The sequence below is a fragment of the Trachypithecus francoisi genome, unplaced genomic scaffold, assembly GCF_009764315.1.
Source record: "Trachypithecus francoisi isolate TF-2019V2 unplaced genomic scaffold, Tfra_2.0 Lachesis_group12, whole genome shotgun sequence".
In the NCBI taxonomy this organism is placed as follows: domain Eukaryota; kingdom Metazoa; phylum Chordata; class Mammalia; order Primates; family Cercopithecidae; genus Trachypithecus; species Trachypithecus francoisi.
Window position 1 is genome coordinate 84,411,834 of NW_022681457.1, and position 16,803 is coordinate 84,428,636.

Here is a 16,803-nt window from a genome sequence, read left to right on the forward strand (position 1 = left end):
TACAAAAATTAGCCAGGTGTGGTTGCAGGCACCTGTTCCCAGGCTACTCAGGAGTCTGAGGCAGGACAAGCGCTTGAACCCGGGAGGCAGAGGCTGCAGTGAGTTAAGGTCACGCCATTGCACTCCAGCCTGGGAGACAAAGTGAGACTCGGTCTCAAAAACAAATTAATTAATTAAAAATAAATAAATAAGAAATACACTGTTAACAGAGAATAATAAAAAGAGAGAAGGCACAACCTAGGGAGAAAATATTTGCAAAAGCATATATCAGAAACACAAACACAACACCTCTCAAAATTCAACAATAAGAAAACAATTATTTTTCAAAGGCAAAGATTTGGACACTTCATCAAAGAAGATATAAGGATGGCAAACAAACATATGAAAAGACGTGCGACATAAGTCATTAGGGCCAGGCACAGTGGCTCACGCCTGTAACCCCAACATTCTGGAAGGCCAAGGCAGGAGGATTGCATTGCTTGAGACCAAAAGTTCAAGACTAATCTGGGCAACATGGCAAAATCCCACCATTACAAAAAGTACAAAAAAATAGCCAGGTGTGGTGATACAAGCCTGTGGTCCCAGTGATTTGGGAGGCTGTAGTGGAAGAATCACCTGAGCCTTGTGCAGTGAGCCGAGATCACACCACTGCAGCCTGGGTGACAGAGTAAGACCCTGTCTCAAAATTGTAAAAAGACATTAGGGAAATGCAAATTAGAATCACAATGAACTAACAGTAATTTTAGAGTGGCTAAAATGAAAAACACTGGCCACACCAAGTGTCAGTGAGGAGGTAGAAAACTAGAATGCTCACACACCGTTGATATGAATGCAAAATAATACAACTACTCTGGAAAACCTGTCATGTGACCCAGTCATTCCACCTAGGTATTTACCCAAAAGAAAAGAAAAAGCATCTGTCCACACAAAGACTTCCACACAAAATATTCATAACAGCTTTATCTGTAGTAGTCAAAAACTGGAAACAATTCAAATGTCTATCAGTAAATAAACAAATAATGATATATCCATACAATGAATACTCATCAATAAAATAACTGCTGATATATAAAAGATGAATGAATTTCAATAATTATACAGATAGACGCCAAAAAAGAGACCATATGATTAAAAATTCTTAAAGGCCGGGCGCAGTGGCTCAAGCCTGTAATCCCAGCACTTTGGGAGGCCGAGACAGGTGGATCACGAGGTCAGGAGATCGAGACCATCCTGGCTAACACCGTGAAACCCCGTCTCTACTAAAAAATACAAAAAACTAGCCGTGCGAGGTGGCGGGTGCCTGTAGTCCCAGCTACTCAGGAGGCCGAGGCAGGAGAATGGCGTAAACCCCGGAGGCGGAGCTTGCAGTGAGCTGAGATCCGGCCACTGCACTCCAGCCTGGGCGATAGAGCGAGACTCCGTCTCAAAAAAAAAAAAATTCTTAAAAATGCAATCTAATTTATAGAGACAGCAAATCAGTACTTAAGTGGGGATGGGAGGGTATATATACAAGAGGAGGGTAAGAAAGGGAATACAAAGCAGTAGAAAGAAACTTCTACGGATGATGGATATAATCATAATCTTGATGGTTTCATGGATATTAAGATACGACAAAGCTCACCAAATTGTACTTTTTTTTTCTTTTGAGACAGAGTCTTGTTCTGTCACCCAGGCTGGAGTGCAGTGGCACAATTCTGCTCACTGCAACCTCCACTTACCAGGTTCAAGAGATTCTCCTGCCTCAGCCTCACAAATAGAATGAGAATTATTATTATTATTATTTTTTTTTTTTTTTTTTTTTTGAGTCAGAGTCTCGTTCTGTCGCCCAGGCTGGAATGCAATGGCTCGATCTCAGTTCACTGCAACCTCCACCTCCCGGGTTCAAGCAATTCTCCTGCCTCAGCCTCCCAAGTAGCTGGGATTACAGGCACCTGCCACCACGCTCAGCTAATTTTTGTGTTTTTAGTAGAGACAGGGTTTCACCATATTGGCCAGGCTGGTCTCAAACTCCTGACCTAATGATCTGCCTGCCTCGGCCTCCCAAAGTGCTGGGATTACAGGCGTGAGCCACCGCGCCCGGCCAGAATGAGAATTTTAAGTGAAATCTCTTTAAGTTCAAATATACATATATGTTCTCCATTTCACATGACAAAAAAACAAAAGACTGATCCAAATGTGATGTTTTATGCACATTTATGGTTAGAATTTTATGGGATCGTCTGCTCTAGATTTAACTACTCCCCACCACCCGACAACAGAACAGAGTCTTGGTTCTCCTGTTCAGGCTGGAATGCAGTGGCACAAACACAGCTCATTGTAACCTCAAACTCTTCAGCTTAAGGGATTTCATGCCTCAGCCTCCCAAATAGCTAGGACACCACAATGCCCAACTAACTTTTAAAAAGTTTTTGTAGAGACAAGGTCTCACTACATTGCCCAGTCTTGGTCTTGAACTCTTGGCTTCAAGAGATCCTCCCGCCTTGGCCTCCCAAAGCACTGGGATTACAGGTGTGAGCCACTGTGCTTGACCCCTTGATTTAACATTTTCATTGACAATGTCCTTTAAAGACTGAAATCAAGATTTCACTACGAAGAAAAAACCAAATAAAGAAAGCAAGCATTAATTAATGCAATACTTTCAGTTCTAATCAGTAGTTTCCAATGGGATGGGCATTTATTCTAAAGGGGCAAATGATAATCCATCAGGGAGAAGGAATATAATATTAATACTTATATTCAAATGAGTTTTAAAAAATCTCACCCCCTTTATGTATTTCTGTGTCTGTTTTATACAATATATAGGTATGGTACAAATAAAACATACCTTTAAAAGATATTAATTTATTTTGATAAGAATATACAAGACAAATATTCGGAGACGACTTAGAAAATAAATCTTACATAGCAAACATTTTTCAATAGAGTTACAAAATGTTGGAGTAGAATCAAACCTTAAAGGGAATCTCATTTAAGGAGCAATATGAGGCCCCCCAAATAACAAGCTGACTTGCCCCAAAGTCATACATCCATTTGGTGGCACTCTATTTGAAAACACATAAAGGTCACTTTTTTTGTTTTTTTTTTTTTTTGAGACAGAGTCTCACTCTTGTCACCTAGGCTGGAGTGCATTGGTACAATCTTGGCTCACTGCAACCTCTGCCACCCGCGTTCAAGCGATTCTCCTGCCTCAGCCTCCAGAGTAGCTGGGATTACAGGTGCCTGCCACTGTGCCTGGCTAATTTTTGTAGTTTCAGTAGAGACGGGGTTTCACCATCTTGGCCAGGCTGGTCTTAAACTCCTGACCTCCTGATCCACCCACCTTAGCCTCCCAAATTGCTGGGATTACAGGCGTGAGCCATCATGCCCGGCCAGATCACAATACTTTTTATAGTTAGCTAATGGAAAGCACTGCAGTCTTCCCAGTTATTCAGCTATAACTTAGTCTTCCAGAGTTTAAAGCATTGATTATAAGAGATCAATAAATGATCAATAAATGACTACACTGATAAACCTCTCACAAAGCCACCATCAATCACTAAAGTGTACCACACATTCCAATGGCTTCAGGTTAGGCTACAGCTCTAATTATAATTCTTTGGACATGTTCTGCTTCATGAGAACTTTAGAGACCTAAAATCTCAAGATTACATGATCAGTCTGACACAGTGGCTCATGCCTGTAATCCCAGCACTTCGGAAGGCCAAGGTGGGTGGATCACTTGAGGCCACAAGTTTGAGATCAGCCTGGCCAACATAGCGAAACCCCATCTCTACTAAAAATACAAAAACTTAGCTGGGCATGGTGGCGCATGCCTGTAATCCCAGCTACTCAGGAGGTTGAGGCAGGAGAATACCTTGAACTCAGGAGGTAGATGATGCGGTGAGCCGAGATCACACCATTGCACTCCAGCTTAAGCAATAACAGCAAAACTCTGCCTTAAAAAAAAAAAAAAAAACCTGAATATTATTAAAATGCAAATTAGTGTAACAATCTGATAATTTTTTCCTATTAGATTGTCAAATATTAATAAGTTTAACAATACAAGCATTAGCAAGGATTTAGTAAAACGAGGACTCCCAAACACCACTGGCAGAAGTACATATTCAACTTTTTGTAGGCCTGGCGCGGTGGCTCAAGCCTGTTATCCCAGCACTTTGGGAGGCCGAGACGGGCAGATCACAAGGTCAGGAGATCGAGACCATCCTGGCTAACACGGAGAAACCCCGTCTCTACTAAAAAAATACAAAAAACTACCCGGGCGAGGTGGCGGGCGCCTGTAGTCCCAGCTACTCAGGAGGCTGAGGCAGGAGAATGGCGTGAACCCAGGAGGCAGAGCTTGCAGTGAGCTGACATCCGGCCACTACACTCCAGCCTGGGCGACAGAGTGAGACTCCGTCTCAAAAAAAAAAAAAAAAAAACAACTTTTTGTAGGCAAGTATCCATCAAAACTTAAACATTCTCTTAATCCAGTAATTTCTTTTTTTGAGTCAGTGTCTCACTCTGTTGCCCAGGATAGAGTACAGGCAAGTATCCATTAAAACTTAAACATCCTGTTTAATCCAGTCATTTTTGTTTTTGAGTTGGCATCTCACTCTGTCGCCCAGGATACAGTGCAGTGACGCAATCTTGGCTCACTGTAACCTCTGCCTCCTGGGTTCAACCAATTCTCTTGCCTCAGCCTCCAGAGTAGCTGGGATTACCGGCTAATTTTTGTATTTTTAGTAGAGACAGAGTTTCACCATGTTGGCCAGGCTGGTCTCGAACTCCTGAGCTCAGGTGATCCACCCGCCTTGGCCTCCCAAAGTGTTGGGATTACAGGTGTGAACCGCCGCACCCAGCCTAATCCAGTAATTTCAATTCCAGATTTATGTTATGGATAGAAATAACCAGTACTTAATTTTAATTTATTTATTTATTTATTTTTTGAGACAGTGTCTCGCTCTGTTGCCCAGGATAGAGTACAGGCAAGTATCCATCAAAACTTAAACATCCTGCTTAATCCAGTCATTTTTGTTTTTGAGTCAGCATCTCGCTCTGTAGTCCAGGATAGAGTGCAGTGTTGCAATCTCGGCTCACTGCAACCTGCGCCTCCCCGGTTCACGCCATTCTCCTGCCTCGGCCTCCTGAGTAGCTGGGACTACAGGCGCCCACCACCATGCCCGGCTGTTTTTTTTTTATTTTTAGTAGGGTTTATTTTAGACAGGGTTTCAATGTGTTAGCCAGGATGGTCTCGATCTCCTGACCTTGCAGCACTTAATATTTAACTAAGTTCATGGGACACTGTTTATAATAACAAAATAACACAAATGTTTAAATTATGGTGTATGCTCAAAATGTACTGATAAAGAAAAGGGTCAACATATCAAATTTAAAAATAAATTGCAAAAGGGTAAGTATTTGTGTTTTTTTTTTTTTTTTGAGGCGGAGTCTCGCTCTGTCGCCAGGACTGGAGTGCAGTGGCCAGATCTCAGCTCACTGCAAGCTCCGTCTCCTGGGTTCACGCCATTCTCCTGCCTCAGCCTCCCGAGTAGCTGAGACTACAGGCGCCCGCCACCTCGCCCGGCTAGTTTTTGTATTTTTAGTAGAGACGGGGTTTCACCGTGTTAGCCAGGATGGTCTCGATCTCCTGACCTCGTGATCCGCCCGTCTCGGCCTCCCAAAGTGCTGGGATTACAGGCTTGAGCCACCGCGCCCGGCCAAGTATTTGTGTTTTTAAGGACACACGAGACTGTTAATAGTCATTTCCTCTGGGAGGCGACTGGAAAGATTGTGGGCAGAAGGAAAGAGGCTTTTACTTTTCCTTAAACCCTCTGTACTGTATTTTTTGCCTCAAGAAGTACTTTTAAAGTTAAAAAAAACATTTTTTTTTTAGTTAAGAGTGTTGAAAGTGTTGCTACCTGTAGAATTTAAAATCAATGCAGTTTCTGATGGAATACTATGCATTTATTTCTTAATTACAGTAAGTCTACACATATTCTACATGAAAAGATGTCTACAATAATGAAATAAGCAGGTTTTAGTATATAAGCTTGAAACCATTTTTTCTAAAAATAGTACATATATATGTACACATCATATAGAAAAATTCTATAGATATGCATTCCTAAATTGTTAACAATGGTCTACCTAGGAAAAGGTAGCACTGGAGTACATAAAAGTGTGTATGACAGGAGCTTTTACTTCTTATTCTCCCCTTTGATACTGTTCTGATTTTTAACAATTAGAATGTATGCATGAGTTGTTTGCACAATTAGAAACTGTAATATTTATATAAACGAATATTCTATACGTATTTTTCCAAAAATCTGATAAATACACCAAGCTATTAAGTGACTTTATATGGTACTGTCACTATCTAATTCATCTATTTGTAAATCTTGTTTTAAGTTTCTAGAATGAGCACCCACTAGTTTTGAGTCACAAAAACTAAAATATTTATGTTTGCTTTATAACTTTAGGATACCTTATATATATTTTAAACATATATATGAAAAAAGCAAAGATGATGAAATGGAATCACAAAAATATGCCTATTTTATAAAATTATATATCATAAAAATGCAACTCCCAAGCAAGGATATACATTTTATCATATGCGATAATAATTCTTATAACAAATGTCCACATTAATAAGAAATTGTGCTGGCCAATATGACATATTCAGTTTATTTCCTTAGGAGTAAGAATACCGAGAAATCAGTCTGGGAGTGGTGGTTCACGTCTCTAATCCCAGTGCCTTGGGAGGCTGAGGTGGAAGGATCACTTAAGGCCTCAAGTTCAAGACCAGCCTGGGCAATAGAGTAAGACCTTGTCTCTACAAAAATCATTGTTAAAGTAGCTGGGCACTATGGCATGCACCTGCAGTCCTAGATATTTGAGAAACCGGGGTGGGAGATCACTTGAGCCTAAGAGTTTGAGGTTATAGTGAGTTAAGATTGTACCACTGCATTCCAGCCTGAGCAAGGAAGTAAGATCCTGTCTCTAAATTGAAACAAACAAAAAAACAACTATCAAATCAAATGTTAGCACCATAAGCTGCTAGATCCAAATAATAATAATAATATTGACAAGAATAGCACTCAAAAAGACAGTAATCAGAGTTAGCACAAAAGTGGGGAGAAATAAACAAACACATTAGTAATCCCAGCCTAACTATGTTGCAGCAATATAGGTAAACCTGTAAGAATAAATCTTGACTCAAGATACGTCTGAAGTATAAGTCATTCTCAACTTTCCCCAAATTATAACACACTAAAATATTTTTCATATGAAACAATACACATAATTTAATCCCTGCAAAACCTTCGGAGGAGAAATTTTTTCATAAAAAGCTCAGTCAGAGTCAGCCGGTTTTACAAATAAATTTTAGCAAGTAGGCTAACGCACAAATACAGAATCCGCAAATAGCGAGAACCAACTGTATATTCAAAGAACTGAAGGAAACATGCCTAAAGAATTAAAGAAGGCCGGGCGAGCTGGCACACACCTGTAATCCCAGCAATTTGGGAGGCTGAGGAGGGAGGATCACGAGCTCAGCAGTTTGAAACCAGCTTGGGCAACATGGCGAAACCCTGTCTCTACAAAATACAAAAATTAGCAGGGTGTGGTGGTGCACCTGTGGTCCCAGCTACTAGAGAGGCTAAGCCTGGGAAGTTGAGGCTAACAAGGCTACAGTGAGCTGTGATTGCACCACTGCACTCCAACCTGAGCAACACAGCAAGACCCTGTCTCAAAAAAAACAAAGAACAAAAAAAAAGCTCAGAATCACGTTTTAGGCTAAAACTAAACAATTAAAAGTCAGTGGCAGGCAGAAAGACAAGGCAATCACCTCTTCACCTCTGCACTTTGCTTTATTATAGTAAAAAAAAAACATGTGACTCTTGAGCTGATAAAGGCTTCAGAATATGGCAAAATGTTCTAGACCTGGTAAGTTTGGCAAATGCTGCACAATACCTAATGTCTCTCTTGGAAATTCACAATGTATTTTAACATTTAAAACGCTTATCCCATGGCCGGGCATGGTGGCTCACGCCTGTAATCCCAGCACTTTGGAAGGGTGAGGCGGGTGGATCACCTGAGGTCAGGAATTCAAGACCAGCCTGGCCAACATGATGAAACCCCATCTCTACTAAAAATACAAACAGCCAGGTGTGGTGGTGAGCATCTGTAATCCCAGCTACTTGGGAGGCTGAGGCAGGAGAATCGCTTGAACCCAGGAGGAGGAGTTTGCAGTGAGCTGAGATCACGCCACTGCACTCCAGCCTAGGCAACAAGAGCGAAACTTCAACTCAAAAAAACAAACAAAAAAAAGTTTATCCCAACTTACATGAACATAGAACCCTTATTTCAAGAAGCACTTATTAATAAATATATCACATGGAGTGAAACACAGTTTAGGAAATTCTGATACAAGAAAAAAGAACATAGGCTCTAGAGTCTAAAAGAACTCACCACCACTTACCAGCTGTGTGATCCTGGGAAAGTTACTTAACTTCTCTGGACCTGTTTTCTATCTGTAAAATGAAAATCACACTACCTACCTGAGGGCTTGGCACACAAAAAGATCCTCAATAAATTACTTAGGCCCTCAAATTTTTCGTATACTGGATTGTATGTTGGCCTTGTGCCAGCAATGAAAGTTTTATTATATAAATTTCTATTTATGTTAGAACATATTACTATCATTATTTTTGAAATGGAGTTTTGCTCTTGTTGCCCAGGATGGAGTGCAATGGCACAATCTCTGCTCACTGCAACCTCTGCCTCCCAGGTTCAAGTGATTCTCCTGCCTCAGCCTTCTGAGTAGCTGGGGTTACAGGTGCTTGCCAAAACATCCGGCTAATTTTTTCTATTTTTAGTAGAGACAGGGTTTCACCATGTTGGCCAGGCTGGTCTCGAACTCCTGACCTCAGGTGATCCACCTGCCGTGGCCTCCCAAAGTGCTGGTATTACAGGCATGAGCCATCGTGCATGGCCAAAACATATTATTTATACAAAATTTAATGTATTTTATATGAAATATTTTATTATATAATAAAAATAAGGTTCTACTCTTAGTTGATCAAGATTCAAAGAACAATAAGGTGTGGTCCCTGCTGGGAAGCAGGATAAACTGGTTGACAAAAAAATGTCTCCTTCTCTCTTGGCCAGGCACAATGGCTCACGCCTGTAATCCCAGCACTTTGGGAGGCTGGGGTGGGCAGATCATTTGAGTCCAGAAGTTCGAGACCAGCCTGGCCAACATGGCAAAACCCCGTCTCTATTAAAAACACAAAAATTAGCTGGGCATGGTGGCAAGCACCTGTAGTCCCAGGCACTCTAGAGACTGAGGCACGAGAATTGCTTGAACACAGGAGGCGGAGGTTGCAGTGGGCTGAGATCTTACCACTGCACTCCAGCCTGGGCAACACAGAAAGACTCTATCACAAACAAACAAACAAACAAAAAAGTATCTTTCTATCTATTTATTTATTTATTGAGACAAGGTCTCACTCTGTCGCCCAAGCTGGAGTAGAGTGGCGCGAATATGGCTTACTGCAGCCTCAACCTCCTGGGCGCAAGTGATCCTCCTGCCTCAGCCTCCTGAGTAGCTGGGATCACAGGTATGCATTACCACAACTGGCTAATTTTAAATTTTTTTGTAGAGACAAGGTCTCACCATGTTGCCCAGGCTGGTCTTGAACTCTGGGGCTCAGGGGATCCTCTCGCTTTGGTCTCCCAAAGTGCTGGCGGGGATTACAGGCGTGAGCTACCACAGCTGGCCAAATGTCCCTATTTCTTGATAAAGACAGTTAAGACTTGCTTATTACTCTCAAAAATAAGAGTGGGAGATACAGGAAAGGGAAGAGATAAAGATCAACAAGCATTTAGTGAGTACCTACTAAGTTTTAGAGACTAGGCACTAGGTAAATAAAAGCCAACACCTTCATGGCACTTACATCCCAGTTGGGGAGACTGACATACAAGATCAGTAGTGATCTGAAGGAAAATAAAGTAATACTTAAAGAGGTGAAAGGCAATGGGGAAGTGCTATTTTAGATAAGACAGTCAAGGAAGGTCACTGGTAAAGGTGACAAGCGTCTAGACCTGAATGAAAATAAAACACGTTTTAGTCTTTGCAGCCTTGCAGTAAGTTGTACTTTCTATTCAGTTTTTGTCAACACTATTCAAAAGAGTATGATCCACGGAAGAAACAGAAACCACTAGAGGTCATAGTATACAGTAAGAGACAAGATGGTACCACAGCAAATGACAGCACCCGAAGTTTTCACTGCTCCACGGGTGATATTTATACTATGTTTTTGTCATGTTTACAAAGCTAGCTTTTGCTATGGAGAACTACTTGTCATGTAGTTTCTATTTAAATATCACTAAAAAGAAGGCAGTACAAGAAGAGAAGCTAGTGCATTAAAAACTTATTGAAATATGAGAGAGGTAAGGCTCAAGAGCCTTCATGGCCATCAACCTCAAGGTAAGCAGACTGATTATTTCCATCTTGGCATCTCCAAACTATTGTCCTGTTAGGTGGCTAACTCTTCCTCAATACTAGGCCTCTCGCCGGGCGCGGTGGCTCAAGCCTGTAATCCCAGCACTTTGGGAGGCCGAGACAGGCGGATCACGAGGTCAGGAGATCGAGACCATCCTGGCTAACACGGTGAAACCCCGTCTCTACTAAAAAATACAAAAAACTAGCCGGGCGACGTGGCAGCCGCCTGTAGTCCCAGCTACTCGGGAGGCTGAGGCAGGAGAATGGCCTAAACCCAGGAGGCGGAGCTTGCAGTGAGCTGAGATCCGGCCACTGCACTCCAGCCTGGGTGGCAGAGCGAGACTCCGTCTCAAAAAAAAAAAAAAAAAAAATACTAGGCCTCTCATTTTCTCTCTCCATCAATGCTATTCCTCACTGCACACATGTAAATGTGTACATTATTATATGAATGTAGGCTGAGGTTGATAAGTAATGTCTCCAAGAAATGGCCAAAAGCTCCTATCCTGTTCCTTTATAGTACCTTCTTTTTTTTTTTTTAAATTATACTTTAAGTTCTAAGGTACATGTGCACAACATGCAGGTTTGTTATGTATGTACACATGTGCCATGTTGGTGTGCTACACCCATTAACTCATCATTTACATTAGGTATATCTCCTAATGCTATCCCTTCCCCCACTCCCCACCCCACGATAGGCACCAGTGTGTGATGTTCCCCACCCTGCGTCCAAGTGTTCTCATTGTTCAATTCCCACCTATGAGTGAGAACATGTGGTGTTTGCTTTTCTGCCCTTGTGACAGTTTGCTCAGAATGATGGTTTCAGCTTCATCCATGCCCCTACAAAGACACGAACTCATCCTTTTTTATGGCTGCATAGTATTCCATGGTGTATATATGCCACATTTTCTTAATCCAGTCTATCACTGATGGACATCTGGGTTGGTTCCAAGTCTTTGCTATTGTGAATAGTGCCACAACAAACATATGTGTGCATGTGTCTTTACAGCAGTATGATTTATTATCCTGTGGGTATATACCCAACAATGGGATGGTTGGGTCAAATGGTATTTCTAGTTCTAGATCCTTGAGGAATTGCCACATAATGTCTTCCACAATGGTTGAACTAGCTTACAGTCCCACCAACAGTGTAAAAATGTTCCTATTTCTCCACATCCTCGCCCTTTATAGTAATTTCTTATGGTAAATTTGTTTTTTACATAATAGATTTTACATTAGCTGTTCCCCCTAAAGTACTGTTTTTTAAGTGTATATCTCATGTGTGTACCATGAAGTCCCTACAATACAATCCATTTAACAAATCAGTTTTGTGTGACAGGCATTGTACTAATTGCTAGGTACTAAGTATACAAAAAAAAAATAAACAAGATCCCTGCTCTTATTGATTTATAAGTCAATACAAAAGACAAACATGGAAACAAATATTTAGGCACCACATTTATGTACTGGAAGCTAACAGAATACATTGGAAAGAACCACCTAATACTGCCTGCTGAAATCAGAAAAAGCTTCTGAAAGACCCTAATATTTGAGCTAGGTCTTGAAGGATAAATAGGTAGATAGGGAAAGGAAGACCCTGGGTTATTCAGGCAAAGTGAGAAATGGACACAGTGGTGAAGGTGGGATCAAACCAACTTTTTAAATGAGGCTGGAAAAATGGGAGTTGGTGGTTCGGATTCTAAACGGCTTTGTATACCAAGCTAATAAGTTTGAACTTTATCTTGCCTTTGGGGGGAAAAAAATTGAGGCATTTTAGGGAATAAAGTGACTAACAAGATTATATTTATAAGTTAGAAAGAATACAAAGATGAACTGCAGATGTCAGTCAGAAAATAACAGATTAGTGAAGAGGTGGCTGCAATAGGAGAAAACCTGAAAGAAGACAGTGACAGCAATAAAATTAAGAATTAAAACTATAGGTATATACAAAGTGTCAAGGAAAAAAAAAATCCCAAACAAATAAGAGGAAATCTATCTGGTGAATCAGGAAAAGCTTCACAGAAGGGATGACATTTATACTGGGCCCTAAAGAAGAAAAATCTCCCATGCAGAAAATGAGAGAACCTCACAATGAAAGGGAAAGGCATGGCCTGAGATCTTGTTAATGTAGTTAATAAGTTTATAGGATCTTGAAAAGTCAAATGAAAATTAAAATCATCTTTCTCAAAATAATGTGCTTGGAAAGTTACAGACAAAATTTTAATCACAGGAATAACTGCAATCACACGTTGGTCCATGGACTGACTCCAAGTAAAGAACTCCTGAATAGGAGTAAACAGTTGGATTCAGGTGATGAGACAGGGGAGGGTTGAAAAGCATGCTGAGACCAAGGTTGTGAAAACTTTTTGCTACAAAGCTAAGAAATCTGGATAACACAGACAATTCTGGAGGTATTTTTTAAAATAGAGATTTTCTTATTAAGTCCTTACAACAATGAATCTGCATACAAAACATAAGTACTATTATCCATTTGCAAAAGAATTAAGGTTTAAAGAAAATAACATGACCAAGGTTACACAACTATTTCAATAGTGAAACCAGTACACAGGTTATCTGACTCACAGCCCTTGTACTCCATCACTAATCTAGGAAAAATGGAAATTTCAATGTAGTACTTACTTATTTTAGCCACTAAAAATCTACGAAGTCACTGTTAGTCTTGAACCTAAAAGTGTCTCATATAAACATGGTTTAGTCATAAAATTACTTTGCCTAGTATTCTCAAAGTGTAACCATATAATCACCCAACAATTCCAATTTTGATAATGAAGTTTACTTAAAAAAAAGTCTTCAAAATTTCTGTTACAAATAGAGACACCAATTGTAAAACTTAAGGAATCTTGGTCCCCAAAATACAGCAAAAACTTGAGAAGACATCATCAATTTTTCAGGAAAACAAAGAAAGACTGTTTTCTAAAGTTAATCTTATCCACACTGTCTGGCAGTGGTTTCACAAAAGGAACTGAAGGAAAGAGAAAAAACAAACCACATCCCATAGTCACTTAATACAATTTTTCACTGAATACAGTTTGACCTAAGTATCATTTTCTTAGTAACTATTACTTTCAGTGTTTCATTTTATCATCTTCACAAACATATGAAAATTGAAAATATGCCCAGAATGAGACAAGCTTCTCTATTCACTCATATGTTAGTTTATTTCTTGATTTGGTGCAATTCCAAAGATAGAGCCATTTCTTTTAAGTGCTGCAAGAGTTGGAGAGAATATGGTCCCAGGATGTTGCAAAAGGGATCTGCTTGGTACAATCTAAGTCTCTAGGACATTTCTAACTAAATAACTGATGAAAATACATTTGTAGTATTAAGCATCCCATAAGCAGGGGTCAGGCCTTCATGATAATGTAAAAATGCCTACTACCTATCTTTATATATTATGTGCTCCTCTCCTAGAGTCCAAGAAAACTGTCTTAACTAGGTTCCCATCTTCAGAACTGTCACACAATCAGTGTTCCTTAAGTGAATGAATATATCTTACTCTTCTTTTCAAATGTGAAACCAAGAGTTATTCAACAAAATTTATTGATGGTGAAAATTTTCCTGCTTTCTTCATACAATTTTTACTTTTTCTGTATTGGGTCATCAAGGACATAGTTGATTTTATCTGGACTACAGGGAAAAATTGTGTCAAAAATATGACAAATTTTGTGAAGACTTGTACACAAACTTTCTATTCTGATTGTGTAAAGCATTATAAGGAGATAAAGGTCAGAAAATAAGATAGTTTTGCAGACACGGTTACCTAAGATTATTAGCTAAGAAGTGGTAAAGTCACAGTCAAGATCCAACGTGGTAAAGTCACAGTCAAGATCCAACTAACTTCCAATCCCATGTACTTTCTATTACAATATAGTGCTACAGGAATACTTGTTCTTATTTCATTTATTAGTCTAAGAAACAATTTTTGGAAAAATTTTAGGTAAAAAAAAAACTTCATAGAAAAGACAAATTAATTACACATGCTTTCTTTTAAAAATTCTTCTGGGTCATCACATCTCTGGTGTCACCAAGATTCAAGACATTAAAATATTACGTTAAATAAAACTGCAGTTGCAAGCACTAGACATAAAGCAGAATACATATATATGTGATTCTTTGACAAGCTTCAATGTGACTGGTTACATTCATTCTTGTCATCTTTCCAGGGAGACAACTCAAGCTTAGAAGCCTTACCCAAAACCCACAGTTGTTTTCTGCACCACCACTCTCCTTCCATTAGTTTCCCCTTCTCCCATAGCATTCTGGGTCCTGACCAATCTCTACCTTTGGCACTGGGATGCTTCCCCACCAGAGACCTTCACGTGACTCATTTTCATCCTTGCAGCTCACAGGGTCTACTATCTAAAGTGGCCTCTCCCAGTTACTTCTTTCTAAGCACATATTACAATTTATAAATAATCTTTTTACTTATTGTTACTAGTTAATTGTCTTTCCCATCAGGATATCCCATGAGGGCTCTCTCCTCACCATTGTCTCTACAACACCTCCTTTTCAATCATTACCAAAACCGCACTGGAAATACTGTCATTTCTACCACCTCCCACCAACTTGTAAGTTCATCAAGGCTAAGTGCTGTCTTACTCATGTTTCCCCAGCACTTGGTAAAGTCCCCGGCACTACCCTATAAAGTCAGTAAAAATTTGTAAAATAAATTAGCTTACTAAACAAGGATGATTACTAGGAAACTAAGGAAGCTGAGAACAACACATTAACATTTAATAGTACAGGGCAATGTTGCAGGTTGTACACACAAAAACTGGAGTGGTACAATCCACGGAAAAGATGAGTAAGGACAAAATCCCATTCAAAGAGATGAGGTGCTTCTGTCTCAGCAGAGAGAGGGAGAAAAGCAACCAAGCAAGCTAACTTTTATTCTACTCCGGACCAACAGAGCAAACTGCCCCCCAAAATTATTATTTTAGAACGCCGCAATTTATTCAGCATACTGGACTACTTATTAAGACTCCAAGTACCAACATACTACGATTATTTTGCATTTTCTAAGGCACAACAGATAAGGAGCAGAGGGGTGCCTCTGAAACCTGATAGAACAAACATTGGAAGTAGAAATAATAATGGCCGATATTTATATTTGTGAAAGACTTGAAAACATACAGAAAAATCTCGCAGTGGTCATGGAGACTAAACACACCCATAAATATGTAATCATAGGTTAGGACCCACCATGGCACAGAAATGATCATACGACTGCCAAAAGAGGCCACACTCTACATCCCTCTTCCCATCCTCTTCTACCCAAAGAGTCAGCCTTATTCTCGGTAGCACAATCCTCTCAAAGAAATACAGAAAAGACAAAAAAACAGCTTAAACGTCAAAAAAAAAAAAGAAAGAAAGAAAGAAAGAAAGAAAGAAAGAAAAAGAAAAAAACAGCCAACCAACCGGCTCCGCAATCCCTAATCAGAAAGCCCCAGACGCCTTTCGAAGCCAACTGTCATACCTTTTAGGAGCCCAAAAGATGTTAACTCCAAAAATAAATCTCTGGCCCCAACACACCTCTCTGGATTATTCAGAAAAACCCGGGTTTAACAGTTCGGAGATCTGCACTCCACTCAAAAAAGGATCTCCCGGCAGGGACAAGCAATCAATCCCTCAGGGGGCAGTGGCGCTCCAACCACCCGGTCAGGACACAGGCAACGGCGACAGGGCACAGCCCTTCCAGGGACCCGCCAGGGCCCTCCGGGATCTCAGTAAGGCTCAGAGCAAAACGCCCCAGGGGTGGCCAAAGTCGGGCAGTGGCGCAGGGGGGCCAGCGGTCGAGCTTCCAAGCTGGGCCTTCCCGGCCCGGGGGCGCGGCGAGTCACTGAGGTGGCGCCTTTCAGTTCGGACCCTGCTGCTTGCAGAGGATCCAGGGCCTCTTTCCCTGACTTCCCCGCCCCGCCGCCCTCAGCCAGCCAGTCAGCCCCTCACCTGGCAGAAGCTCCGGCAGTAGTTCAAAGATGAGACCTCCGACACCTCTTGCTCCCTCAGCTCTGTCTCCAGCTGCCACAGACACGGCCGCAGTCCCAAGGCTCCCGGCGCTGGAGATACGGGGCGATGACCCCGAACCATGGACTCAGTCTCGGCTCCATCTCCGGCTCCCGCTACCGCCGGAGCCTCAGCCCCAGCCCCGGCGACAGCGACGGCGTCTCCCTTTCCGTCCGCCATCTTCCCACGGCCCACCAGCGCGTAGGCAACCAAGCCACGTGACTCAGCCCTGGCCCTGCCCCCGTCCGCCCGCGCATGGTGACGCACTCGTTAGCGACGCGGGCGCCCGCTTGATT

At 41.2% G+C, this 16,803-nt stretch overlaps 1 protein-coding gene across 1 annotated transcript in view; it reads right to left on the reverse strand.

Annotated features, from left to right (window-relative positions):
• Positions 1 to 16,716, reverse strand: part of RLF (RLF zinc finger) — an 89,511-nt gene extending 72,795 nt beyond the window's left edge. Inside the window, exon 1 of the mRNA XM_033226964.1 lies at positions 16,451 to 16,716. Within this exon, the coding sequence (XP_033082855.1) occupies positions 16,451 to 16,687 (237 nt within the window). The 5' untranslated portion in view covers positions 16,688 to 16,716. The remainder of the gene's footprint in view (positions 1 to 16,450) is intronic.
• Positions 16,717 to 16,803: the final 87 nt, after the last annotated feature.